The sequence below is a fragment of the Monodon monoceros genome, unplaced genomic scaffold, assembly GCF_005190385.1.
Source record: "Monodon monoceros isolate NGI ecotype Baffin Bay Population unplaced genomic scaffold, NGI_Narwhal_1 Super_Scaffold_7, whole genome shotgun sequence".
NCBI lineage: Eukaryota > Metazoa > Chordata > Mammalia > Artiodactyla > Monodontidae > Monodon > Monodon monoceros.
The window spans coordinates 59,464,139-59,491,176 of NW_021703784.1; the positions used below are offsets into that span (position 1 = coordinate 59,464,139).

General features: G+C 52.3%; 2 protein-coding genes across 2 annotated transcripts in view; one reads left to right on the forward strand and one right to left on the reverse strand.

Moving 5' to 3' along the window:
- The window catches only part of DNHD1 (dynein heavy chain domain 1), a 66,174-nt gene that overhangs the window by 37,269 nt on the left and 1,867 nt on the right, over positions 1–27,038 (forward strand). The window contains 26 exon segments of the mRNA XM_029207607.1: positions 2,527–2,654; positions 2,756–2,954; positions 3,328–3,422; positions 3,959–4,166; positions 5,552–5,677; positions 5,985–6,082; positions 6,187–9,076; positions 9,277–9,454; positions 9,621–9,813; positions 10,032–10,320; positions 11,461–13,060; positions 13,237–13,445; positions 13,644–13,848; positions 13,923–14,025; positions 17,719–17,868; positions 18,118–18,300; positions 18,426–18,857; positions 19,073–19,544; positions 22,892–23,173; positions 23,418–23,570; positions 23,746–23,924; positions 24,057–25,019; positions 25,219–25,405; positions 25,599–25,721; positions 25,807–26,008; positions 26,810–26,901. Coding sequence (XP_029063440.1) covers positions 2,527–2,654; positions 2,756–2,954; positions 3,328–3,422; positions 3,959–4,166; positions 5,552–5,677; positions 5,985–6,082; positions 6,187–9,076; positions 9,277–9,454; positions 9,621–9,813; positions 10,032–10,320; positions 11,461–13,060; positions 13,237–13,445; positions 13,644–13,848; positions 13,923–14,025; positions 17,719–17,868; positions 18,118–18,300; positions 18,426–18,857; positions 19,073–19,544; positions 22,892–23,173; positions 23,418–23,570; positions 23,746–23,924; positions 24,057–25,019; positions 25,219–25,405; positions 25,599–25,721; positions 25,807–26,008; positions 26,810–26,901 — 9,939 coding nt within the window.
- Positions 10,257–27,038, reverse strand: part of RRP8 (ribosomal RNA processing 8) — a 44,707-nt gene continuing 27,925 nt past the window's right edge. Inside the window, exon 9 of the transcript XR_003791402.1 lies at positions 10,257–10,328. The gene's annotated coding sequence lies outside the window, so the exon portion shown is untranslated. The remainder of the gene's footprint in view (positions 10,329–27,038) is intronic.

Consider the following 27,038-nt stretch of genomic DNA (forward strand, 5'->3'; position numbering starts at 1 on the left):
ACTAAGTAGATGATAAATCAGTGAGGGAGAAATGAGGACTTGTGCTTACAGTAGAATGCCAGAGCCAGCTGGGCAGTGTGAAGGGAGGGCTGGAGAGGGAACACCATCATTTTGCCAACCATCATGGTAAATATTGGATTCGGTGAGGGGATCATCAATGAATGCCAAATTTGGGGGCAAATTTGACGAGGAACAGAATATTTGCACTGTCTTAGAGAGTCTCCCTCAGAGACTACTTATTAGTTGCAAAGGTAATAATTCAGTGGAGAAATTGGGCAACATTTTGAAGGTGATCAAAATTAATATCTCCAATGAGGGACAGATGAGACACAAATGGACATCACGTACCTCCAGACGTGATACCCAGAGGACACAACATTACCGATTCAACAGTCCAGCTGGGAGTGATTTTACAAACTCAGCCATAAAAAGAAGCATACAAACACAGCACAAGAAACTTTCTGTTAACAAAAAAGGGAGAAAGGGGACTGTCTACTTCAAAAATGTCTATGTTACAAAAGACTGTGGGGAATGTTCCAGATTAAAAGAAGTTGAGGAGACATGACAAGTAAATATGGTACTTGACCCTAGACTGTCTGCTGTACTTGAGGGGGAAAAAATGCTATAGAGGACGTTACTAGGCCAACTGACAAAATTGAAATATAGACAGTAGATCAGATAAAAGTATTATGTCAGTGTAATATATGAAGTTGATAATTGTACCAATGTTGTAGAAGAGAATATCCCTTTTCTTAGGAAATACACACTTGAGTATTCAGGGGTAAAGGGACATGATATATGTAACTTAGTTTAAATAGTTCAGAGAAGAATTATGCGTTTGTGTGTGTATACACACCTGCCCAGACACCCACAGAGCATGTAAACACAAATGGTAAAGAGAATGGGTAAAATGTTAACAAAAGGTGATCTTGATAAAAGGTATACAGGAATTCTTTTTACTATTTTTTTTTTGCAACTTTAAAAAGTTTGATAGCATTTCCAAATAAAAAGTTTTAAAATGCAATGGAATTTACAAAATAGATAATCCTCAAGTTTGTCTTTATCTTCTCGTGTGTCTGGAGATACTATGTCTGCTCCTTCTTACAAAGAGAGTTCTTTACTTGTTCAATATTTAATGTTAAGACAACTGCTATCAAACATTATATGGGGGGAGTTCCCTGGGGGTCTTGTGGTTAGGCTTCGGAACTCTCTCACTGCTCTGGCCCGGGTTCAGTCCCTGGTCTGGGAACTGAGATCCTCAAGCCTCGTGGCGCAGCCAAAAAAAAAAAAGATTCTATGGGTTTCTAGCTGGATCTTTTGAGTTCAGATAAAGGAAGATTTGATTAAAGAGTTTAATTTACTTTGTATGTGTGGTTTTTGGGTTTTGTTTTGTTTTGTGTTTTGGTTAGATCAGAGCTCTGATAGCCTCGTGATTCTCCGACCTCCATGGTGGATGATGCATCGTGTAAGATTCATGATTCTCGGCATTTGGGTGTAGCTTTTTCACTTTTTCTCTCACTCAAGAAGGTACAGTGGAATTCAAGTGAATGAGGATGACAGTTTTATTGCAATATTCTTGAATCTGGTCTGATGTCTTTTAAGTAAATTGCAAACCTCAGTACTATAATTATTATTAATAACAAATTATTTTTGACACATATCTCAAAAATGAATATAAATTTTGGTTAAGAACTAATGCAGAAGCTTGTGAGATGAAGGGAGGGAATAATGGTCAGAGACAGACACGATAGGGAGCGTCACCATTTGCCCCTATGGTCTTCCCTGTGGGCCAGATCCTTTCTCATATGCATCTCACTGAACTCATTCGTTTGTCCAACACATATTTGTTGAGTGCCTACTGTGTACCATGCGTGAAGTATATCAGTGAACAAATGACAAAACCCTTGCCCTCATGAGCTGAACGTTCTAGCCGGGAAAGAAAGACAACAAATAATAAACATAAAATATAACCAAATGATGGAATATGTTAGAAAGTGATAAATGGTATAGAAAAAAAGTAGAGCAGGTTAGGAGGGGCTGGGAATGCCAGGGAGGGTGGCTAGCAGTTCTTGATGAGGTGGGCTGCGTAGGCCTCATTCGGAAGGTGATAGCTGAGCAAGGACTTGAATGTGGTGAGGGAGTGAGCCATGTGGTTTTCTAGGGGAAGTGTGTTCCAGGAAGAATGAACTGCCCGTCAAAGGCCCTCAGCAGGAGGGAGCATGCCTGGTGTATCTGAGCAACAGTAAAGAGTGTGGTATGGCCAGAGTGGCATAAGTGAGACAGAGACTAATAGAAGAGGAATCCTTCCCTTTCATCACTATCACATTTTCCTAGATATTCTTTCCTTGGACTAACTCTCCCTTGGATTATTGTACTGAACAATTTTGGACAACCACACCCGCCCCGTCCCTGGCACTTTTAGGACCCTCCCTTCTGTCATTATGGGCTCTTGACTGACCATCCCCCATCATGCCCCCACCCCCAGCCCTGCACATAGCCTAGGCCTCAGCAAGCCCTATCCCACAGGGGACGAGAGTCCTGTGCCCTTGCCAGTCTGTGGGATCCGTCCTATTGTACAGCAGCAGCGCATCTGGCACCTGTACCGAGTCATCTCTGAAAATATCAGCGAATGGAAGTGCATGGCTTTTGCCAAGGTGCTGACACCCTCCTTGGACCCCCTGCCTGGGAGTGGAGAGTCTGCATGGGTCGGGGTGGGGAAGGGTCTCCAGCTGCCAATGTGCCTTTCTCCCTACAGTTCAATCTGGCTATGGCCCAGGAGAAGACAGATGGCTGGCTCACAGAGGCGGCCCAGATGAGTGCAACCCTGGGGCTCCACAGCCCAGTTCTGCAGCGCTGCATGCACGTGCTGGAGGAGTTCCGCAGCCTCCTGCCATTGCTCACCAGGCTGGGCAGCCTCCAGCTGCAGAACATCAACTTCCAAGCCCTCTTGCGAGGTGGGTTTGGGTAGAGTCAGAAGGGAGGGGAAGGGAAGGACGTAGGGTTTGAACAATGGGACAACTAAGTTCCCTATTGCTCTTTTTGGAAACACCTTTCCTCCCCAGGTTGCCCTGGCCTTCCCTCACAGACCACAGCCTCCTTTCCCCCACAGAGACAAACATTCTTAACCTCTCACACTACCATGTGGGTCCTCTCTGCTGACTTGGGCTGGGCTGGGCTGGAGTCTTACCTCTGGACTCTGAATTGTGCTCTGGACCTTAGGTTCTGGGCCCTTGCCTCTGTGTCGTGCTGTCTGGGAGCTGGGCTGGGCTGGGCTGGACTCTGCCAAAGACGGAGAGTTGCTCTGACTTGTTGTCCCTCCCCCTCCAGGCTTAGGGTTAGGCGATCTCCACAACATAGAGCTCCTAACAGTGGGCCAGCTGCTCTCTTGTCCCCTGCTGGAGTTTACAGATCGAATCAACCAGGTGGGCTCACCCCCTCTCTGCGCCCACAGAGGAAAGGTGGTCCAAGCCCAGGGCCTGTTTGCTAAGCTCTAATAGAGCCAGTTAAGGCTTAGCAGCCCCTTGAGACAAGGGGGACAGTGGGTATTGGCTTGTAGTGGGGTGGGGTTGAGATTGCTAGCCTGCCTGGAGGGTATGGGGATCTGATGGGTAGTTCCAGACGCTCTGTGACGGAAAGTATGTCCCTTCCCTCCCAGGGGAAGGAAGTGGGTGGCAGCCCTGAAGTTGTGGGCACACAGGATGGCAGATGTCCCCTGGCCCAAAAGAGCATGAGCTGACTGAGGCATTGTCTGCTCAGCTGGAGCCTTGCAAAAAAGTGGGTTTCAGGGCAGCAGCCTTAGGTCACAGTGTGATGCTGGTGGCCTGTCTTTGAAGCCTGATGGTCCCACTCTCCATCTCTAAGACCTCCACTCTCCTGGGCCCTGGCCCTTGAGTCCCAGCTCCAAGGCTATCCCCTGAGCCATTAGCCAGTCCTGGTTCCTGAGACCCAACTGTTCCAGATCTGGCGGTGTGAAAACATACGGGCTCATGCCCAGGAGGCCCTACTGCAGCTGCAGCGGGCCTGGGAAGCACGACAGCTGCGACTGCTCAACTTCATCCTGCATGTGCCGTATGAGCCCCCAGCTTCAGAGCGCTCCAAGAGACAAGCGCCCCGCAGCCCCCAGTGGCAGGTGGTGGGCAAGGATAGTGGCACCTTCATCCTTTCAGGTGAGACCCAACCCTCGTGGCCCAGTGAAAGTCCCTGCTGCTGGGGAATGTGTTCATCCCCCAAGCCCTGCCAGATCTGGCTTCTCTAGCCAGGGCCCCCTCCCCCCTGGACAGCCTGAGCCATCAGTCTGTTCTGAGACAATATCTTCCATGTAGCCCTCGTACAGTCTTAATCTTCTTGGGAGCCCCCCATCCACTCCCTCCCACCCAATGCCTGGCCTCTTCAGCAAAGGTCCTCCCCTTTCTGGGTGTGCTAAGAAATTCCTCGTGGTCACGTCTCTCCAGCTTTCAATGCTCTGTCCTCTAGACTGCACCCACTCATTAATTCCTTTGTCATTCCCTCATCAAACTCACCTGCCTCTTCTGAACCAAATGCAGGGGACTCTGAGATTTACAGACCGAAGTCCCGTCCCTTGCGGACTCCCAGTCCAGTGAGAGAGGGACAAGAGAACAGAGACAGGTGCATGACAGAGCACCTAACTGAGGGCAGTAGCATCTCAGAAAGAGGACCAACATCAAAGGACCGGGAGAGTTAGAGAAATCTTCCCTTCCCTTAGGCAAAGGCCTCATTCTGACTTCTGAAGGAGTAGGAGTTTGCCAAGTTTGCAAGGGGAGAAGGGCATGCCACTCAGAGGGAGCAGCATATGTACGGGCACTCAAGATGGTATAATTAGGGAAGTAAAGGAGAAATTCTCTTATCCAGCCTAACTGAAACCCAACTGGCAAATTCAAAAAGTTAGTTAAGCAGGGAAATCATAAAATATGCATACATGGCTTAAGATTTTTATTTTAGCTTAAATCATGTAATGGACATTTATTTACTAACCTTTTAATCTAAAGACGAGGTTTTCTTTGATTTGCAGTCAAGAGATAGAAGCTCCTCACTGCCTTTCTTGCGTTAATACGTCATCTGCTATTTCCACTTTCAGTTTCTGTAAAGTGGAGAAGGGACGTGAGGACACTTGTAAAGCTATCTGAATCCAGAACTTTTCTAGATTTTTATTATAATTTCACAATCTTAAAAAATCGCCTTGCCCATATCTAATTTAATATCATGTTTTTATTGGCTTACTGAAGCCCTTCCAGAGTTTCCATAGAACCAGCAACTATTTTGCCACCCATATTTCAGTGGTTAACATGATACAAGATTAAATTCTATAATTAAAATTATAACTCACACAAACGGAACTCACGTAAACAAGTTTGCAAACACACTCTGACTCTTGGTGAGCATACTAGGTTCGACTAGTAGAAGCAAAAAAGTTTGTGTCTTCTAGAGAGTAGTTTGAGATCTGTGAGTTTCAGTGTATTTTGGGTATCAGTCACCCCTGCCCTTGCCCCATCTGACTGCCAGCTCAGCTCAGCTCGAGCCCACTCTTCCTTAGATTACAGCAACCTGCAGGATTCTGTCCAGGAAAGTCTTCAGATGTTGTTCAAGTTCCTGGCCACCCAGAAGTCAGGAGACTTAAACAAAATGGCTTTGGAGTGGGTGACTATCATGCATGGCCTGAGTGAGTGCAGGCCTCTAGCTGGGCTGACGGGTGGGTCCTGAGGTGAGATGGCCCAGAAAGATGGGGAGAGGGGTCGGGGGTGGGTGAGGACAGAGTGAGGACCTCCTTCAGGGCCACTTCTTGGGCTGAAGTGACCAGGTCTTTATTCACGCTGCAGGTTTTCTCTCCTTCGAGCAAGGTCCCTGGGTCCTGCTGAGCAGAGTTTTTTGGGAGTGGGGCATCCCAAGAGGGCAGGAGCAGGCTGGACCCCCTTGCAGAAGCTGGAACCCTAGTCTCCCTCCAGTGTTCCCCTGGCTGCTTCTCACAGGTGCCCTGCTGCAGGTGTGGGTGACTTTCCAGCAGAAGTGGATCTTTTTGAATAAAGTTCTGCATGAGATGAAGATCCAGTTTCCTAGTTCTGACCTGGTAGGGAAGGGGGTGTGTGGCAGGGTGGACAAGTGCTACTGGACAGTGGGGCTCAGGGCGGGAGGGGGATGCCGCCCTCACTCTTACCTTCTCTCTCACCACAGCGCTCCCGTTTCGAGGCCATGGACGAACAGTATCGGACCCTGATGAGGATCTCTGTAGCTGACCCCCTGGTTCTGTCACTTATAGTGCCCAGTGCCAAGCGGAGCCCTTCTTTCCAAGGCCAGCAGCTGCAACAGCTGTTGCAAGCGGGCTCCGTGGAGCTGGAGGGCATCATCGTAGCTCTGGAGAGCGTGCTCTATGCCGTATGTGCTCACTTCCCCCGCCTCTTCTTCCTCAGTGGCAGTGAGCTGGTGGCCCTGCTAGCTGCCCCGCTGGAGTCCTGTGAGGCCCAGCTATGGGCACGACGCTGTTTTCCTCACGTGCATGCCGTGAGCTTCAAGTCCAGCCGAACTGATAGAAACACGGATGACCGGGAGTCAAGCCCAAGCCCACAGACTCAGTTGGAGGCACTTGCAGTGCTCGGGGCAGGTGGGGAGGAGGTGAAGCTGCCGGGGTCCCTTCCTCTGCATTCAGATCTCCCCAGGTGGCTGGCCTCCCTGGAGCAGGGTCTGCGTCTGGCCCTGGTGCACTTGCTGCAGGACTGTGTGGCTGCCCGTCTTGCTCTGGGCCCGTCCCTAGACAAGGCCTTCAGGCAGCTGCCCCAGCAGAGCCAGTCGCCCCCGCAGATGTATGTCCAGCACTGGCTGGACCTAGTCCAGGCCTTCCCGTGGCAGTGTGTCCTGGTGGCAGAGGAGGTGGTATGGCGGGCCAACATGGAGGAGGCTCTGCTTGAAGGGAAGGCCCTGGCCGCGGTCCCCATGCACGTGCGCAAGCTTGACGTACTGGTGAATTTTTTGCGGGCCCGGAGGGCCTCTCAGGGTGAGCAGCCCCTGCCCTCTGTCCGCCAGACCAGCCTGCTCAGTGCCCTGTTGGTCATGACAGTGGCTCACCGGGATATAGCACAGCTGCTGCAGGAGCGCCAGGTCAGTGATCTGACGGACTTCCACTGGGCCCGCCAACTCAAGTACCGCCTGGCTTCACCCCACACCACTCCCCAAAGCCCCCTGCAGAGTCCCAAGTCTCTTGCACCTACTGAGACTTCTCTGTCACCAGCTGCATGCTGGATAGATGTGCTGGGTCGGTCTTTCCTGTACAATTACGAGTACCTGGGTCCCAGACTGGGGTCTCTACCCAGCCTGCTTCCTGAGCGGCCGGCCCTAGTGCTGTTATTGGCCCTGGAAGAGGTGGCCTGTGGGACCCTACTGGGCCCTGATGGTGTGGGCAAGGCAGCTATGGTGAAGACGCTAGCGCAGGCCCTGGGGCGCCAGCTGGTGGTGGTGCCCTGCTTGCCTCAGATAGAGGCCCAAAGCCTGAGCAATTACCTGAACGGTGCCCTGCAGGGTGGTGCCTGGCTCCTGTTAGAAGCAGCTCAGCACTTGCCCCTTGGCTTACTCTCTGCCCTGGGCCAGCGCTTGGCCAAACTGCGCCACCTCTATGCCCCACTGTACCAGGAAGCTTCCCGAAGTACCAGCACCGTCGACCCCACCCACCCCCAGCTCCTTGGCAGTGGCTTCTTTGAGAAACATCACGTGGACATGCGCCTTGGCTACGGCTGTCTCCTGACACTGCGTGCCCTGAGCCCTGCCGTGCCTGCCAACCTGCGCCAACTACTGAGGCCTGTGGCATTGACACTGCCTGACCTGCGGCAAGTGGCAGAGCTGACCCTGCTGGGTGCGGGGATACGGGGCGCCTCCCGCATGGCTACCCGCCTATCCAAATTCTTCTCCCTTGAGTGTGAGCTGGTGTCTGGGCCCCTGCCCTGCCGCTTGCCCCTGCTCAAGAAGGTGCTGGAAGACATGATACAGGCTCTAAACGTGACCAAGGAGGATCCCGAGTCCGAGCAGCCCTGCAGCCTAGCCGCCATCGAGGAGGCCGCCCTACTGCGTGCCCTGCTGCGCTCCCCACTGTTCAGCATACTGGATGGGGTCCACCTGCGCAACCTCCAAAAGCTGCTCTGTGGGCTCTTCCCTACCGCCAGCGAGGTGCTGGCAGAGCCTATAGCCCCCAGGCTGAGGAATTCACTGCTGGTGGAGGAGTTGCAGCAAGGAGGCCTGCATCCCAGCCCTGATATTTTGGGGTCCCTGGAGCAGCTGAGTCAGGCCCTGGGCCAGGCCTCAGGTGTCTTGCTCCTGGGCCCTGCAGGCAGTGGCAAGACCACATGTTGGCGCAGCTTATTTAAGATCCAGAATTGGTTGGCAGCCATGGAGGACCCCTTGACCCAGAGCTGCTGCCAGCCTGTGGAAATTACTCACCTGTATCCCAGTGTCCTCAGCCCCCAGGAGTTCCTGGGATGGCTGGAGGGCCCCTGCTGGCACCATGGTGTCTTCCCCAGGCTGCTTCGTGAAGCCAGTCGGTGTAAGACTGTGGGCCCAAGGGGGCAGGTGCAGGAATCAGTGGGGATTCATCACTGGATAATATGTGATGGGGCTTCCGGTGGTGCTTGGCTGGACTCCATCACTTGCCTCCTGGGTGACCCCCCGCAGCTTAGCCTCCCCAATGGTCAGCAAATAGCACGACCCCCAGGTACTTTTCTTTTGATGGAGGTGGGAGATGCAACAGACATGTCTCCCACAGTGGTGGGCCGTTGTGCCCTAGTCTGGTGCCGTGGGGAGCAGACTTGGCAGGGTATGCTGAGCGTCCTGATGGCAGCCCTGCCCCAGGAGTACCACCTGCAGCTCCAGACTGTCACTGAACTCAACCACCTGGCAGAAGTGCTGGTGCCTGCAACATTCCGATTCCTCACCTGCCAGGGTGCCAGCTCCCTGCTGCAGGTACATGGGCAGCAGGCCGTTTGCCCAGGTGTGGCTGAAGTCACCAGCTTGGCCCGCATCTTGCGTTGTCTGCTTGACCCACACCTGCGCATAGATGAGAAGGAGAAGGCCTATATCCCAGGTGAAGGGAAGGACTGATTTGAGAGCTATGTGGACTTGAGGATAGCTGGGATATAGCTCGAGCCTGTGGCCCAGGTTCTTAGGTGGACTTGGGCCTGGGGACTGAAAGTGAAAAGTAATAGCCAACCCCTACTCTCTTCCCCCAACTCCCTCCCCTTTTTCCTCCTGGGGCTCCGATTCTGGCCATGGTGACCTTTGCAGAGGACCTCAGCTATAGTGACCCTGTGGCCCGAAGCTTCAAGTCCTCGAAAAGCAGCTCTCCGCACCAGTACCAGGTTGACAGTGGCGCTGTGCCTAGTAAGCGCAGGGAGCACTTGCTGGCTGTCAGCAGCTTTCTTTTTGCTTTGATCTGGGGCTTTGGAGCCCACCTTCCCTCCAGGTATCTACAGGGATGGGGGATGGGGGATGCAGAGGGCTGAGATGGAGTGAGTGGCCCATGGGAGTCAAAACCCAGGTGACACTGTTGGGGGAGGGTGGAGTGTGTGAGTGTATCACAAATGGAACTGTTGTAACTGACACTTTTGCCTGTATGTCCATCTGAGCAGGCTCTGGCCCCTCTTTGATACCTTCCTGAGGGGTTCTATTAGCTGCCTCTCCAACTACCCTGAGCTACCAGCCTCAGCCTTGGTGTTTGATCTACATGTATGCCCTGAAGATGGGACGCTGGCCCCCTTCACTGGCCAATACCTGGGCAGCCGCATCAAGGGAACTCAGGGCACCTTCAACCCTTCTCCTCAGGTGTGAGGACAGTGGGGCAGGATATCAAAGAGATATCCTGGGGCGGTCCATGTCCTAGGCCTACCTGCTCCCGTTCCTTGAAATGTTTCCACAGTCTCCAGAATGCATGCAGTGTTCTGCAAATACAGCTTTAATACAAGATTCCTAGACCTTTACTTTCGGCTAGATTACTGTGCTAACCTGGAGCTGCCACAGTAAGCCCTGCTCCTGTCCTGTAGACCGAACGGCTCTTGTACGTGGTGGACCTGCTTCTGTCAGAGGGACACCCGGTGCTGCTGGCTGGAGAGGCAGCCACGGGGAAGTCAGCCTTTGTGGAGGTGCTAGTGGAGCCACAGCACCCTTACGTGTCCAGCCCCATCCACCCTGCCGTCAGTCCCACCCACCTTCGCCTCCTGCTGAGCCGGGGGGTCCAGGGCCAATCACAAGCCAGCCTGTGGCCTGGGCGGCACGTGGATTCCAAAGGCTTTCTCCTCTTCCTGCTGGAAGATCTGCACCTGGCTGCTTCTGGTGAGGAGCTGGGAGGAGGGAAGGTGTCATTGTTGTCTCTTGAGACTGGAAAAGCCCTAGCAATATTCGACTCTCAAACATATACCTACAGACCAAACTTCAGTGTTCCATTCTTAATATCTTCTCAGTCTACGTACGCTCCCTGAATAATCCTGTCCTTTGCATGGCCTCATCCACCATCTCTATGCTCTGACTGCTAAATCTCCATCTCCAAGACCCTCTTCTAAGCACCAGATCTGTTTATCTAACAGTCTGCTATGTATCTCTACCTGGTTGTCCCACTGACACCACAGATCCAACTCTGAACTCATCATTCTCCCCCAAAACCCTGCTCCCATGTGCCCTCTCAGTACCTGGTACCACCATCCATCCAGTCCCTGTAGCCAGAAATCTTGTTGACATCTTCCCCTCCCTCACCAATATCCAGTCACCATGTGTCTTAATTTTGCCTCCCAAGTATCTCTCAAGCCTCTCCACCTATTTCCATTCCATCTTCCCTGGTTCAGGCAGTCATTACCGGGAGCTCTGGCAAATGCTCTTCAAGGTTTCTTGTGATGAGTCTTTCTTCTGTAGATTTTTATGCTCTGTCCTCTAACTGGATTCGACTTTGTAACGCAGGCATCCAATAAGTTAGGCTTCCTCTAGCCTCTGGGATCGCCATCCTCTCGGCCTTCTCTCCTGCGTTTATCTAGCTAAATCCTACTTATTCTTTACAAATAATCTCAGGCAGTATCTCCTCCAGGAAGTCTGGGCCTCGTCCTGTGCTCTGTACAAAATCTATGACAAATATGGTTTTATGACTGTACGTTTACTAGCCTGCCTCTTCCATCCCACGCTGAGCATGTTTCCACCAGTCTCGGTTTCCAAACCTTCCTACTCATTAACCTTCAGTTAAGGGATATGTAATTAGTCTTAGAGGTAGGATTTGGGGCAGAAGAGGGGGAAAAAAGTCACTCACTCCTAAGGAGAGTGCAAGGGAGAGAGAAGAACTTACCAAGTCCCAACACACCAGATGCATAAAATTCCTTAGAACCCCATGTGTGCCAGGAGCAGACCCAGTGAGGCAGGGAGAGGAAGAGTGGGGTGACACTGTCATGCGGACTTACGCCTGTTCTCTCTGTTATTCTTCACGGCCCACAGACCCAGAGAAGAGCTGTCAGCCAGTGTTGGAGACTCTGCGCCAGGCCCTAGACGGCACCGTGTACGCCCACAGCACCTTGGAAGTGCAGACGCTGCAGCCTATAGTCAACTTCCTTGCCACTGCCACAGTGCCAGGCTTCTGCGAGCTCCCGCTGTGCCCACGCCTCTCTCGGCTCTTCACCGTGCTGGCCCTGGGCAGCGTGACCCTGGCCACGCTGCTGAGCAGGCACGTGCCCAGCATCCAGGCCTGGCTCGAAAGCTTCCCCTCTGTGGAGCGGGAGAGTGTTCTAGCAAGAGCCCTGGTCCAGGCGTCGGTGGAGGCCTGGGAGGCGGTGCGCAAGTGCTTTCTGCCCTCACCCCTCCGCCCACACTACCGCTTCTCCCTGCACTCTGTAAGCCAGCTGCTAGGCAGCCTGCAGCTGCTGCCCAGCAGGGTGGGCTCCCGGGCTTTTGTGGATTGTCCCAACCACCAGGAGCACCTGCGCCGGGTATCCGGCCTATGCGGCACCCGCCTGGCAGTCACGATGGCCACGTGCAACATAGTGCGTCTTTGGTTGCATGAGGCACAGAGAACCTTTTGTGACCAGTTGGGCAGCCCCGGGGAACGCTCCTTCTGTGCCAACCTGCTCCTAGAGGTAGCTCAGAATGTTTTCTGCTGTGGGCCAGCGCCCCCGAGCCTGGGCAAGGGCTACGAGGAGGAGGAGGGGGAAGAGCAGGTGCCTGGAGTGGAGTCCGAAGGGGAGCTGGCCCAGTGGGGGAACCTGAGCAACAGCGGCAGTGAGACCGAGGAGGACGAGGACCCGTACGGCCTGCAGGTCTGCACAGGCTCCGTGTCCAATGATTCAGCGCCGTCCAGAGCACCAGTAAAGAGGGTGGCCACAGGGAGCCTAAGTCAGAAGATAAGCCAGGAGGAAGGCACAAGGACCTCCAGCTGCAAACTCCAGCTGAATAACAGAGCCAAGAACTGGTGGCAGAAGACAAGCCAGGTAGACATGATCTCCCCCCTGTTGCTCCCGGTGCTACTGCTCTGCCCCCAGGAAAATCCCTCAGACCTGGTCTTCAGTCAGGAACTGACACTGCGGTCCAGCTCGGAGAGCTCCAACCTGTACCTGGAACGGCAGTGGGTGAGCCTGGAGGAGCAGCTGGCCACGTCAGCTGCCCAGCTGAAGCTGAGCCCCCACCTGGCCCGGTGCCGCTCGATGGCCCAGCATGTGGCCCGCCTGGTCCGGGTGCTAGCCAGGCCCAGGCAGCATGGCCTGTTGCTCTCGGGGGCTCAGGGGACTGGGCGCCGTACTGCCGTCACTCTGGCTGCTAGCATTTGTCAGGCCCGCCTCTTCCATCTGCCACGTGGATCAGAGGAGGCCGTTCTCCAGTGTCTGCGGGATGCCAGCTGGCATGCTGGCGTGTTAGGCCAGCCAGTGGCCCTGCTGGTGCCCAAGGGTGTGGATCTCACTACCCTTCATCGCCTGCTGGCCCTGGCAACCTCAGGCAGGTTCCCTGACCAGTACACAGAGGCAGATCTGGACAACATTGAAGAACATCTCCCCAGGGACAACCTTAGTGTCAGGCAGAACGTCAAGAAGGAAATGCTGTTGCAGAGGTGAGGCCAAGAACCCCAAGCTAGGGGCTGCTCTGCCCTTGCCCCACCCTGGCCAAAGGCCCAAATCCCCCACACAACCTAAGGGCTGCTGTGAGGACACAGAGAGCTGGCCTGAGGCGTCAGGTGGGGCAAACAGGGATAAAGGGGAGGACGGTATCTGAGCTCCTGCCCCACAGGTTCTACCAGCAGGTGTGCAGCCACCTGCACATGTTCATCCTGATCGGAGATGACCAGGCCCACAAACAGCTGCCTTCCACCCTTTTCCTGAGGCTCCTTCAACTGGCCATCGCCAGCACCGACTGCTACGAACCCTGGGACCAAGATTCCCTGGTCAGTGTGGCCCAGCACCATCTGGAGGGGGCTCAGAGCCCACCCCTTGATGACGGTGAGCCCTTTTTACCTGTCCTTGCCACTCATCTTGACCAGGTTCTAAAGAGGATTATTACTTAGGTCAGTCTCTCTCTCCAGAACCTAGTTGAGCCCCCTTCACCTTTTCTGCCCTCCTTCCTGAGCCAGGAGAGGGTCTCTGTCATTTCTTCCCCTACGAACTCACAAGTCCAGGCTAAAGCCATGCCTGTTGCAGACTTCTTGAAGTGCCCAGACCTTCAGGCCTCAATTCCCAGTGTGGCCAAATCCATGGCTCTCATCCACCTTTCGGCTGCCAGCTACCACGGGCACCTGTGCCCGGAATTGCCTCTCGTCACCCCCAAGACCTTCCTGGACTTCCTGGACAACTTCGTGCTGCTGCAGCGACAGACGACCCTGCAGACTAAGAACAAGGCCCAGCGGTGAGTGGCCCCATTCCCTCCCCGTACCTCCTTCTGCTCCCTCAGGGCCACTCACTGGCACGCTGTGTCTTCAGGATCCAGGATGCCCTGGGAAATCTGAGGATGCTGACTGAGCAGCACGGTGCCCACGCCAACCTGGTCGTCAGCTTGGAGCAGCAGCTGAAAGACTCCCGCAAGGTAAAGGGGAGAGGATTTTGAGGCATGCGCAGCAGGGTCAAAGTGGGAGCCCAAACGGGGACTTCGGAGGAACCATACAGACTGAACCTTAGTTCTTGTCTCCTGAGAGTCCCCCTTTCCCCAGGGGATCTCTCTAGTTCCTGCCACCTCCTCCTTTAGAGCTCAGGCTCAAAGTTCCCCATGGCGCAGCTGAGATCGGGCTGGTTCCTCTAAACACGAGAAATCCAAGTGTCCGCTTCTTGTTGTCCCTAGTACCTTGACTGTGTGAATTTCAGTATGCTCCCCAAGCTCTCCAGAGATCCCCATTGGGGATGGGGCAGGATCACATCCTCATGGTCCCCTCTCACTGTAATCCTCTTCTCCTGGATTCTCTATCACTGCTAGCTGGCACACCTCCTGTAGCTGTCCTCTCTTCCCATGCTGCTTTGTCCCTGCACGGCTTCCTTCCACAAAAGCACCAAATACACAAATGTATACACTGTATATATTAAAATATATACTATTATGTACAGCGGATGGGAGATGGCTGTGGGGGCCATTTACATTCTAGAACAGAGCCAGAAAGAGATTAAATGGCATACTAGACCTCAGTGTCCTGAATTTTTCTCTGTCACCTTCCTCTACAGGGCGTTTGCTAGTGACGAACTTTTCTATCCTCCTCCCATCTCCACAATACTGTTCCACAATGCTATTCAGCCACCCCACTTTCCCTTTAGAGCTCCCCAAATACAGTGCTCATGTAATAAGAGATTTTTCTTTCTGGTCCAAACCCTAAATCCTGTTGCTTTCTTATACAGAGCAATTTTCTTCTTTGAATAAACAAACCGCTCATATCTGGCTAAAACTGGTAGCAATGGGGTCATCACACCTTCTGTAGTCAAACACTCTTAGTTAATAGTGTTTTCCTAAAGTAAAGAGACTTTTTCTTTTGTTTTTAATAAGAGGAATTCTGAAATTGCATTTTCTTTTTCCTTCCTGCTACACAAGATTTTTTTTTTTTTTTTGCGGTACACGGGCCTCTCACTGTTGTGGCCTCTCCCATTGCGGAGCACAGGCTCCGGAAGCACAGGCCCAGCAGCCATGGTTCACGGGCCCAGCCGCTCCACGGCATGTGAGATCTTCCCGGACCAGGGCACGAACCCGTGTCCCCTGCATTGGCAGGCAGACTCTCAACCACTGCGCCACCAGGGAAGCCCTACGCAAGACTTTTTGATGAAGTTTCAGGGATAACTACAGTGAAGTAAACTAGTGATCAGCTTATGAGCAGATAATCTGAGTTACTTTCTACTGGACTTTCAGGGCTTCCAGCTCCCAATGCCTAACCTGCCTCTTCTGATGGGTGCCCTCAGGGCTGTCATCCAGTGTTGCGCAACTCCAGGGGCATGGCTTACATTGTGTCCAAGTACATGTATCTACTCCACATATGTCCTGTGCAGTCCTCATAGTACTGGTGCCCGCCTACCATCAGCCACAGAGGATCACTAGCTTAGATTAAACATGAAGACTCAGTTGAGATGCAAAAAAATTGAGAAGTTCATAGATGGACAGGAGTCCTCTTTCCCATGTTTTCCAAATTCCAGTTTCGTGTCTTGGGCCTTACGTTTTCCCAAAATGGATAATACCAGGAATTGTTGATATGGCTTAGGGGTGTTATTATTCTTTGACCCCTGGGTCAGTTGCATCAGAGCGCAACATAAGAACCCCCAAATCTGGATATGAGATTTTCATAGTCTCAGGGGCATTCACTCAACAGCCATAATCGTGTGTACTTCTTTCAACATTGTCTACCTCAGGAAATGGCACCACCATCCACTTAGTCATTTAAGCTAAATCCCAGGAGTCATTCTGGGCCCCTCCATCTCTTTTCCCTCTCATATTCAGTTGGTTCATTTATTTATTACTGTACTCAAAAAACTTAATTGAACTCCATACTTTTTGTCCGAGCACTCATTAATATTTTTGTCCATGTCTACATCTATGCTTACATCTAGATAGGTAGACAGAAATTTCGCCTCAACTTTTCTAAGGAGGCCATCCTTTCTTGCGTTTTACAGATGAGAAAACTCAGATCCAGAGAGGTTAGGATGAGAATTAAATGAGATCTTACATGTAAAGCACTTCAAAGTGCCGGCACATAGCAAGAGCCCGAGAAATGTTATCATGTATTAGATTGCCTCCTAATAAGAAAGATAAGACACTGCCTTTGCCTACGTGGTGCCTAGTTTACTGGAAGATATAGGCTCATGCAGGCGATTACAAAACAGTGTGTTATGACAGAGCAAGTCCAGGGTGCTCTGAAGTATCAAGAAAGACTTTCTAGAGAAAGCACAGTGCCACACAGTATGTAACACAGAGGCACGTGTAGAACATGGCAGGTGTTCAAAAGCATTCCTTAAATATGTAAACAAATGAATGAAGTATCAAGGTCGATACCTGAAGGTTAGGTAAGATTACGTATAAAAGGGTTTGGGAAGAGTGTCACAGGCTGAAGTAACAGCAGGTGCAAAGGCCCACAGGCAAGAGGATGTGTGTCACGTTGGAGGAGCTGAAAGTCAGGAATGGCTGGAGAGGAAAAGGAAATGAGGTTGGAAAGATGAGTAGAGGCCTCCTGGTCATGGAGGCATTGTAAACCAAATGAAAAAAGTGGCAAGTGTTAAGGGACCTGATGATATGATATTTGGCTTTGAGAAAACCAATTAGGCTGCAGCATGAAAAGCCAGCTAGAGGATGGGAGTAGGAGTTAGGAAGCCAGTGCAGAAGGTCAGGAGTGAGAGAGCATGGGTGCGAATGATGGCGTTGGGGATGGGAGTAGATACGAGAGATGTTTAGGAGGTGGAACCAAAAGGCCTTGAAGATGGGTTGGGTTTGGGGGACTAGAAGAGATGGAGTCAGGGTAACAATTAGGTTTCTTCCTTGGGAAACTTCCAGGTACTTTGGCACAGTTCTCTGAGAAAAGAACACATGAACAGATGAGTAAGATTGCAAGAGATCTGACGAGGCACAGCTAATACGTTCACTTCTGGACACGTGCAGTCTGAGGGGCCTGTGAGACACCAAAGAGGAGATTCCCACTAAGCAGATGGATACGGGGGTGTGAGTCTTGGGAAAGAATCTGGCTAGATATACAGATTTGGAAGTTGTTAAGGTATAAGTGGTAATCAGAGACATGAGATTAAGGAGGATGCCCAGAAGTGTAGGCTGAGAAGAGAAGGGGGCCCTGAAAACATTTCTGAGAAATATTTAAGGGATGGCACAGGAAGAGACTGAGAACGAGCAGCCACAGAAGTTGGAGAAAGCCAAAGAAGAACGTGGGCTCATGAAAGTCAAGGGAGGAGAATGTTCAAGAGGGAGGAGCTGCCTTCTGTGGCAAATGCCACTAATGGGTCAAGTAAGATGAAGAGTGTAGCCCAGTGGTTAAGTGTGTAGGCTTTGGATTCAGATTTCCTGGGCCTGTATGGTAGGTCAGGAGAAGCACCCACCCACTCGGGGCTGCATTACTAGATGTATAACTCACAGATAAGAAAATGACACTTTCAGAGCTCAGCATGTATCTGTGGCCTATTTGGAGTTCAACTTGGTCACCCTGACTATCGAGTGAGGAGTATGCCTGAGTCCAAGCCCATGGGGTCTTCCCTTGGGGTATTCCCACCTGGCCCGGGATCTAGAGCTACAGAGCCTGAACTCTGTTCACAGAGCCTCAGCAGACTGCATCAGCAGCTAGACCAAAACAAGCTTCTGCACAAGCGGCAGCTGGCAGAGTGTCGGCAGCAGGAGAACCTCATTGAGAACCTGACCAAGCAGCGGGATGCCCTGCGGGCTCAGCATGAGGCTTTCCTGGAGCAGGTGGGCTCTTCCTGCTGCCTGCCCTGCACTGCTCCTCTCTTGGAAGAGGACAACCCCTCACAGGATGCCCAGAGGAGAGGATGGGTTGACTTGTCATGAAGTCTCCTGGGGGAGGGGGTAAAGGTAATAAGATGGCTTGGGGTATGGTCCCTTTGGGGACCCTAGGAGAAGATGATCCCTCCTGGAAATACATTGAAGAAAGAGGACTTTCTGGGAGCTCACTTCAAGAGCCCATCTCTCCTCATTCAGATGGGCAAGGCATTCCTGGGACCCCTGAGCCAGCTACAGGTGGCTGACTTTGAGGAGATACGGAGCTATCGAGTGCCACCAGAATCTGTGGTCCAGGTGACCGATGCTCTGTGTGACCTCTTCCACCGCGAAACAGGCTGGGCCAGTGCCAAGCAGCTGTTATGCACTGAGGACTTTTATCAGGTAGGGAATGTGGGGCGCAATGGAGGAGGATAGTGGAGGCATGGAGGGGAGACTTGGCAAGGCTGTGGGGCAAGGTTCAGAGCACCTATGCCTTCCCCCACCCTTCTTAAAACACACTCTCCCAGGAGCTGGTGTTCTTCCCTAAGGAGAAGATGACGGACTCAGAGATGATAAAGTTAAACCTAGCTCTGAAAGCTCCAGGCATGAGCGATGCAGCCTTGAGAGCAGTGAGCACACCTGCAGCACGGCTGGCAGCCTGGCTCTGGGCCGTTCTGGACTACGGGCTGGCACAGCGCCGAGGACTGCCCACGGGCCTGCTGTTGCAGCAGGCGGAGGCGACACTGGCTCGGGAGCAAGCCCGCCTGGGCCAGTACCAGTTCCAGGCCCAGGAGATCCTAGCGTACACTTTGGCCCTGTCCAAGAAGCTGGAAGATGCCCAGGCTTCCCACAAGCATGTGGCAGAGAAACTCGGTCAGGCTCGGCGTGGCCATCATCACAAGTGGCCCATCAAAGCTGCACTGCTCACGCCCATGCACTCCTGGACTACAGAGCTCCAGGTAGCCAGCCCCTCCTAGGCTGCCCCCTAAAGTTCATTTCTGCACCACAGTCCCAGTCCTCTGCTCCCCCCGTGCCCTCACTGCCTTCCTCTGTCCCACTCTGCCCTCCTTGCCACGCTTTCCTCCACACCCTGCCTTACTCCCTCTCTGCCAGACCCTCTGCCTCTAACGTCCCTGCCGGCCTACACACCCTCTGGTCTTCCCTTCCACACCAGAAGTTGAAGGGGCACTGCACGACTGTGTTCGGAGATGCTGTCTTGTGTTCAGCTGCCATCAGCTACCTGGGTCCCTTCCCACCAATGCGGCGCCAGGAGCTACTCGACAAGTGGCTGGCTCTCTGCAGGGGCTGTGAGGAGCCGCTGGGCCCAGATGACGTGGCACAGGCACTGAAGCAGATGCAGAAATCTGTCATCACGCCACCAAAGAAAGCCCTGCTCTCCACACGCTCTCCCTTCAGCCTTCTGGCCTTGCTGAGCTCTGAATCGGAACAGTTACAGTGGGACCGAGACCTGAAGCCCCAGGCAAAGTCAGCCCGCCTGGCAGGCCTGCTTCTGCGAAGTTACACTCACTACTTCAGTTGCCGTTGGCCCCTGCTGCTTGACCCCAGCAACCAGGCCCTCATCTGGCTGAATCCACTGCCTCTAGAAGAGACTGGATGCTTGGCCACAGGTCCCACCAAAGGCAGAGGTAAAGCCAGGGAGAGTAAACGCAGTGCATCTTGGGTGTCTGAGCTGCCCAACACTCTCAGCCACATGTGCTCTTCCCTTTCATAATGAAGACACTAAATTTTTATGGCCAGGGTATCCCAGATTTCATCAGCCAACATGATATTTTTAAAAAATAGTTATTTATTTATTTTGGCTCTGCCGGGTCTCGGTTGCAGCATGCGGGATCTTTAGTTGCGGCACGCAGGATCTTTTAGTTGCAGCACGCAGACTCTTAGCTGCGGCATGCGTGCGGGGTCTAGTCGCCTGACCAGGGATCGAACCCGGGCCCCCTGCATTGGGAGCACGGAGTCTTACCCACTGGACCACCAGGGAAGTCCCCAGCCAACATGATATTAATAAATTAGGCCACATTTACATTTTGGGGCCCATATTGCAGTGATTCTGAATCTACGTGGCTGACCGTGATCTTCCGCATCCTGATCTGCTCAGCCTATTAGAAACTTGAACTACAACTCGGAGCTTTACTACCCGAATGTATCCAATGTTCAGGAATTCTGGGGAAATATTTCTATTGGTCCTGCTTGGATCAGGGACCCATCTGGGTAGAGCATCGGAGGGAGCATTTCCTAGGGGAAGGGAGAGTGTTTATTTCCCAGAAGAAGGGGCTGAGGGTTGTACTGGTGAGAACAATAGACATCTAGAATAGAAGGTTTATAATAAATTTGTCTGTAACAGGGGCTCTATAAGCAGACTATCTGGGTCAAATATCTGTCCTTTGCTAGCTGTGTGGCCCAGGCAAGGTATTTAACCTCTCTAAGCCCAAGTTTATTTGCCAATAAAATCAGGGTCTTAATTATACCCATCTCATAAATTGTTGTATTAAGTAAGATAATTCATGAAAAAAGAGTTCACACAGTGCCTAATACATAATAAGTTCTCAAAAACATTAGTCATGGGCTTCCCTGGTGGCACAGTGCTTGAGAGTCCGCCTGCCGGTGCAGGGGACACGGGTTTGTGCCCCAGTCCGGGAGGATCCCACATGCCGCGGAGCGGTTGGGCCCGTGAGCCATGGCCGCTGGGCCTGCGCGTCCGGAGCCTGTGCTCCGCAACGGGAGAGGCCGCAACAGTGAGAGGCCCGCGTAAGGCAAAAAAAAAAATATATATATATATATATACATATATATATATATATATATATACATATATATATATAATGCCTCTCCTCAAGAACTCTGCACAACTATACTAGTTGTGGCTCGCGGGCTCTAGAGCACAGGCTCAGTAGTTGTGGCGCATGGGCTTAGTTGCTCCATGGCATGTGGGATCTTCCTGGACCAGGGCTTGAAGCCGCGTCCCCCGCATTGGCAGGCAGGTTCTTAACCACTGCGCCACCAGGGAAGTCCCTGTTTTTTGTTTGTTTGTTTTTTGATATTGAGCTATATGAGCTGTTTGTATGTTTTGGATATTAATCCCTTGTTGAAAAGATATATGCACCCCAGTATGCATAGCAGCACTATTTACAATAGACAAGACATGGAAGCAACCTAAATGTCCATCAACAGATAAAGAAGATGTGGTGTGTGTGTGTGTGTGTGTGTGTGTGTGTGTGTGTGTGTGTGTGTGTATATATATATATATATATATATACATGCACAAATAATGCCATTTGCAGCAACATGGATGGACCTAGAGATTATCATACTAAGTGAAGCAAGTCAAAGACAAATACCATGTGACATCACTTATATGTGGAATCAATAAAAAAACATACAAACAAACTTATTTACAAAACAGAAATAGACATATAGACATAGAAAACAAAGTTATGGTTACCAAAGGGGAAGGAACGGGGAGGATAAATTAGGAGTTTGGGATTAACAGATACACACCACTATATATAAAACAGATAAACAACAAGGACCTACAGTATAGCACAGGGAATTATATTCAATATCTTATAATAAGCTATAATAGAAAAGAATCTGAAAAAGAATAAATATATATATATACGTATATATGTACGTGTATATATATATATATATATATATATCTGAATCACTTTGCTGTACACCTGAAACTATCACAACATTGTAAATAAGCTATACTTCAATAAAACAACAAAAACAAACAAAAAACTCCAAAATAGTAAGCCTGGAAGAGCACGCAAGTCCCAGATGAGCACTGCAGCCCCAGTGATTTTAGCCTTTTTTTAAAAAAATTATTTATTTTTGTTTTTTTTTTTTTTAAAATTATTTATTTTTGGCTGAGTTGAGTCTTTGTTGCTGCACGTGGGCTTTCTCTAGCTGCAGAGAGCGGGGGCTACTCTTTGTTGTAGTGCGCGGGCTTCTCGTTGCGGTGGCTTCGCTTGTTGCAGAGCATGGGCTCTAGGCTTGCGGGCTCTAGAGCACAGGCTCAGTAGTTGTGGCACACGGCCTTAGTTGCTCCGCGGCATGTGGGATCCTCCCAAACCAGGGCTCGAACCTGTGTCCCCTGCACTAGCAGGCGGATTCTTAACCACTGCGCCACCAGGGAAGCCCAATTTTAGCCTTGATTTTCGCCCAGTGTTAACTCTGAGCAGAGTGCCTGATCAGGCTTCTAAGCTACTGAAGTGAGAGATAATAAATGGGGTGTTGTTTTTAGCTAAGTTTGTGGTAACTTGTTAAGGAATAGGAAACGAACACACCAAATTGTGGACCTGGCAACCTCCACTTGCCCACTTCTTGAACACTTAATATTTTTAAAAATCCTTAAATTTCTTGACAATTAAAAAAAATAAGTATTTATCTTTTCCAGATCCTGCAGTAGAGGAGGCAAAGGAGAAGGGGGCTGCAGACGGCTGCTGGTCAGCTAGCCACCTGGTGCACGGCACTGTCCATGGCGTGGCTAATGCCGCAGTCTATGGCCTTTCTCCTACCAGCTGTTACTTCCAGGCAATGACCTCTATGCTAGTGATGACTCCTGTAGTTGTTAGTGACAGAATTTGCTTAGGCAAAAAGGGAAATGCACTGACTCTTCTAACCAACCTACAGAAAAGCAGAAATGGAGCTGATTTCAGGGGTGACTAGAACCCCTCCCTGGAATTTTAGAGTAGCAATAATGAGAGCTACCCTTTACTGAGTGCTTGGTAGGTACCAGCAGAGTGCTTTGTATGCATTGTTCCATGTCATCTTCACAGTAACCCTATGAGGTACTCACTACTATCAACCCCATTTTGCAGATGACGAAATCGTGTCACAGAGAGCTTAAGTGACTTTCCTAAGGTGTCTTCTCGCAGAACTTCATGTGCTGGAGCCCTTGGGTGAACGGGGCTCCCCAGGAGCCTGAGTCCCTCCCTGAGAAGAGCCCCTCTTCATCTTTCTGCCACAGGGAAGGGCTTCAAGAGAAATCAAGGAAAAGAGTCTAAAGAGGAGGACACGGAAGACGAAGATGATGAGAGCGACGAGTGTTACAAGACAAAAGAACAGAAAGCAGGAGAAAGGGGAATCACGGAGAAGAACAAGGAAGAGGAAGCGCCGCAGGAGCAAGAGGAGAAAGAACAGGAGGAGGGGGCGGGGACTGCGACTCAGTCCCCGCCCCCTCCCGAAACCCGAGTCCTCTCAGGCGCTGACCCAGAGCTGGGGCCTCAGCTCCGGGAGGCAGCTGCCAGTGGTGAGAACTCGTCCCCTGCACCCACGTGTCTCCTGTGTCCTCCCCCTACTCTGTGGCCCCACAGGACTCCAACACCCCAGTCTGACCTCAGCCCCCACCTCTACCCTGGGCACTAACTCTGTGGAAGAGCCCTGAGGGAGCCTTCCGGTCAGCCGGAGGGGAGCAAAATCGGAGCCCGATTTTGTGCACGGGGGTGCCCAGGTGCTGGCATGGTGGGTAGGGTGTCCTTGCCTCCCCCTCGCAGGCCTGCCGGTGCTACTGACCAACATGGAGATGGGCCTAGAGTGCCCAGAACTGCAATGGCTACTGCAGCGGGAACAGCTGTGCCCACCCCAGTTGCAGCCTGGCTTCTGTCTCTATCTGAGCACTACCCTTCCCCTCAGTTCTTTGGAAAAAGGTGAGGCCCAGTGGGTAAGTCGCCAGCACAGCTTTGTGGGAACACCAGGCCCTGAGCTTCACTCAGTCTGGCCCAGAGCGGGCTCAGGACCGTAGCAGGGAGCCACACTCCCTGTGCCTCTCACCCCTGGCTCTGCCACGGGGAAGAGGTTAAGCGTCTCCCATGTGATTCCAAGTGCTAGGCTGTGAATTGCTGAAAGGGCTGAATGTGCTGGACCTGGGCATGAACATGGAAATCCTAGAAGAACAGATGCTGCGTGAAATCTTGTGCACAGAGCGTCCTGAGCTTGAGAGCCACTGGCAGGACCTGAGGATCAGATTCCTGGACGCCTGGGAAGCTGTGGAGGCTGCTGAGGTACTTGGGGGGTCCAGTCTGTGGGTTGGGATGAGCTTTGCAGCGGCCCAGGTACGGGGGTGGAGATGAGTGCTGCTGATCGGGAGCTACGTGGGAAAGGGCCGGATCCGCGTAACAAGGGACTGTTTGCAGGAGCGGCTGCTGACGATGCTGCTGCTCCAGAACCCAAGGCGTCAGAAACCAGCCAAGTTCCTGCGAGACATGGTGAGGGCCCAGGCAGAGCTGTGTCGGCTGCGTGCCCATTTCGAGGAGTTAGAAGAGCTGAGGATGCAGGAGGTGGCATTGCGGGCACCGTATCGGCATGTGGTCTGGCATGGAATGGCCATTATAAAGGCTCTTAGCTCACTGCAGAACCTGCTACCGCTTTTCCGTATGAGTCCAGAGAATTGTCTGGCAGCCACCAAGCGGGCTCTGAACAGCATGAAAGGTGAGATTCAGCAGCAGGAAGAACTACCCTGCCATCTGCTGCAGTTAAAAAGACAGCTGACCCGCCAGCTACTGGGCAGCACTGTTGCTACACTGGGCCTAACCCAAGTACCCTTGGTGGGTGCCTTGGGTGCTCTGGCTCTGCTGCAAGTGGCAAGGAAGGCACCAGAGCTCGAGAGGCTGGCCCTCTGGCCTGGACTGGCAGCCTCTCCCAGCACAGGCTACAGAAAACCAGTCCCAGGTGTGCCTCGACCGGCCTGGCTAGGGCTGAGAGCCTGGCACGAATGTGAGATGTTAGAGGTACTGCCCCCATATGCTGGGCTGTGTGCATCCCTGGCAGGCCACTCCAGTGCTTGGCAGGCTTACTTGTCACTGTCATCCACAGTGCTGGGTCCTGCACCGGGGCCTGGGACTGACCCATTCAGCCTCCTCCAGAAGCTGATCCTGTGGCGTGTGCTACGACCTGAGTGCCTGGCCAGTGCCCTGGCAACCTTCACCACCAGCCTCCTGGGCCGGCCCCTGGATGAAAACCTGCGTGCTCCCACCATACCCTTGGAACACAGTCAGGCTACTCAGCCCACGCTGATTTTGTTGCCACCACCTGGTCACCCCACCGCCACTGTGCACCCCCTGACCGTCATCCAGAAACTGGCTGCCAAACACGAGCAGGTTTGAGCCTAGCCTCCTGGCCACAGAGCCACCGGGCTCTTAGGGCTGGGATGGGGTGTGGGTCTCCCCTCCCAGCATTCTCATGGATCTTTCTGGATTACTCAGGGACTTTTCAGGTCATCTGTGGCATTACTCTGGGTCCCTTGGGTCACCCTAGGATCCCTTTGAGTTACCCTGCCATTTTGCTGTTGGTCCTCAGGGGCAGAAGCATCTGAAGGTGATAGCTCTGGGCTCTGAAGCCTGGGACCCGGTCTCGGTTGTGGTCGGCATTCTCCGCAAGGCTATGCACAGCGGGCACTGGCTGGTGCTGGAGAACTGTCATCTGATGCCTCACTGGCCAAAAGAGCTGCTACAGCCCTTGCTGGGGCTGTTGGCCAGAGCCAAGGGTGGGTTTGCTGCCTAGAGTTGGCTTCTAGGACCCTATCCTACACTTGGGCCTGAGCTTGAACTCAGATCTCATGGCTGATCCCCTAATCACCTTTGTATCTGACTCCTAACCCCCTAGCCTCAAGTCTGTCTCTAGGCTTATGTCTGACCCTTTACCCAGCGATTGATCTCAGCCCCATGTCTGACCCCTAGTGGTCTCCGACCTGGAGTTAGAACTGCTTTCTGCTCAACAAGCAAGAGAGAATGTGGCCACTGTCCACAGAGATTTCCGTCTTTGGCTTACTGTGTCTGCAGAGGCTATTGCTTCCTTACCAGGTGAGGAACTTCCCCCCACAGGCTCTCAGATTGGAGCGGGGAGGTAACTGTATTGTGCTGACTCAGCACTTTCCTTCCTCCCCAGCCGTGCTGACTCAGCACTCCATGCCTATTTTCTGGGACCAGTCCCTGGAGCTGTCCCATGCCTTGGTCGACAGTGTGGAGCTAGTCCAGCAAGGACTCTGTGTGCAATCCCCAACCAGGGTGCTGCCTCTGCTCCTCCTACATGGCCTCCTGCTATACCGGCAGCTCTACGGAATGAAGCTGCAAGCTCACAGGGGGTGCTGGTGAGGGACCCCGCCCATCCTACTCTGTCAGTCACTCAGCAAACACTGAATATTTTTCACATGCTGGGATTCATCTCTGGGGAGCTCCAAAATGTGAGGGCAGGGGGAAGTCAAGGAAGGCTTCTCCAAGGACTTAGGGGTCTCACTTTGAACTGAGTCCTGACAGCAGAGGCAGATCAGGTGGAGATGAGGCCTTTCTGAGCAGAAGGAACTAAGCTTAGCAGGAGAGAGGACTTCAGTGTGGCTGAGGTGGACATGCTGGGGCTTGAGTGGGGAGAGGTGAGGCTTGTGGTAAAGGGCCTTTAAGACCATCACAAGGGACCTGATTGGATCCTGAGGACAGTGGGAAGCCACTGAAGGGTTTTAAGTAGAAGACACATGATCCCATCTGTCTGTTAGAAAGATCAAGCTGGCTGCAGCGTGGAGAATGGACCAGACGGGGCAGGGCTGGAGGCAAGCATAATACTTTTGGGGGGTTCTGGCAGGCTTGAGGAACGAGGTCATGGTATGGGTGGTAGGGACTAGGGTAGTCACAGTGGGGAGAGAGTAAATATGGGGTGAGGAAGAGGGAAGAGTCAAGGAAGGCTCTCAGATTTCTGCCTTGGACAACTGGGTGGGTGGTGTGGGAGGAAATGATGATTTCAGTTGAAGGGAAGTCGTATTTGTGGTGCCAAGTGGCGAAGACTAGTGAGCCCTCGTGGGTCTGGAGCTCAGGAGGGAGGTTTGGGCTGGAGAGAAAGATGTGAAAGTCCTCAGCATATAGATGGTTTTGAAACCCTACTTCCTGCTCTCCACCCCCAGGAGTCAAGTGACGCTGACCCGGGTCCTGCAGATCCAAGACCACCTGTGGGCCAGCCTGAGCAATCCCAGTGCTGCCATGCAGGAGCTGGCTGGTGAGACTCCTCCTGTCCCCCATGCAGTCACCAGCCCCCAGGAGAGCCCAGAAAGGGGTAGGGAGGGGAGCACCGAGATGGGGACATAATCTACGACTTTGGTGTGGGAGGTGGTGGAGACTGGAGGGGCTGTAACT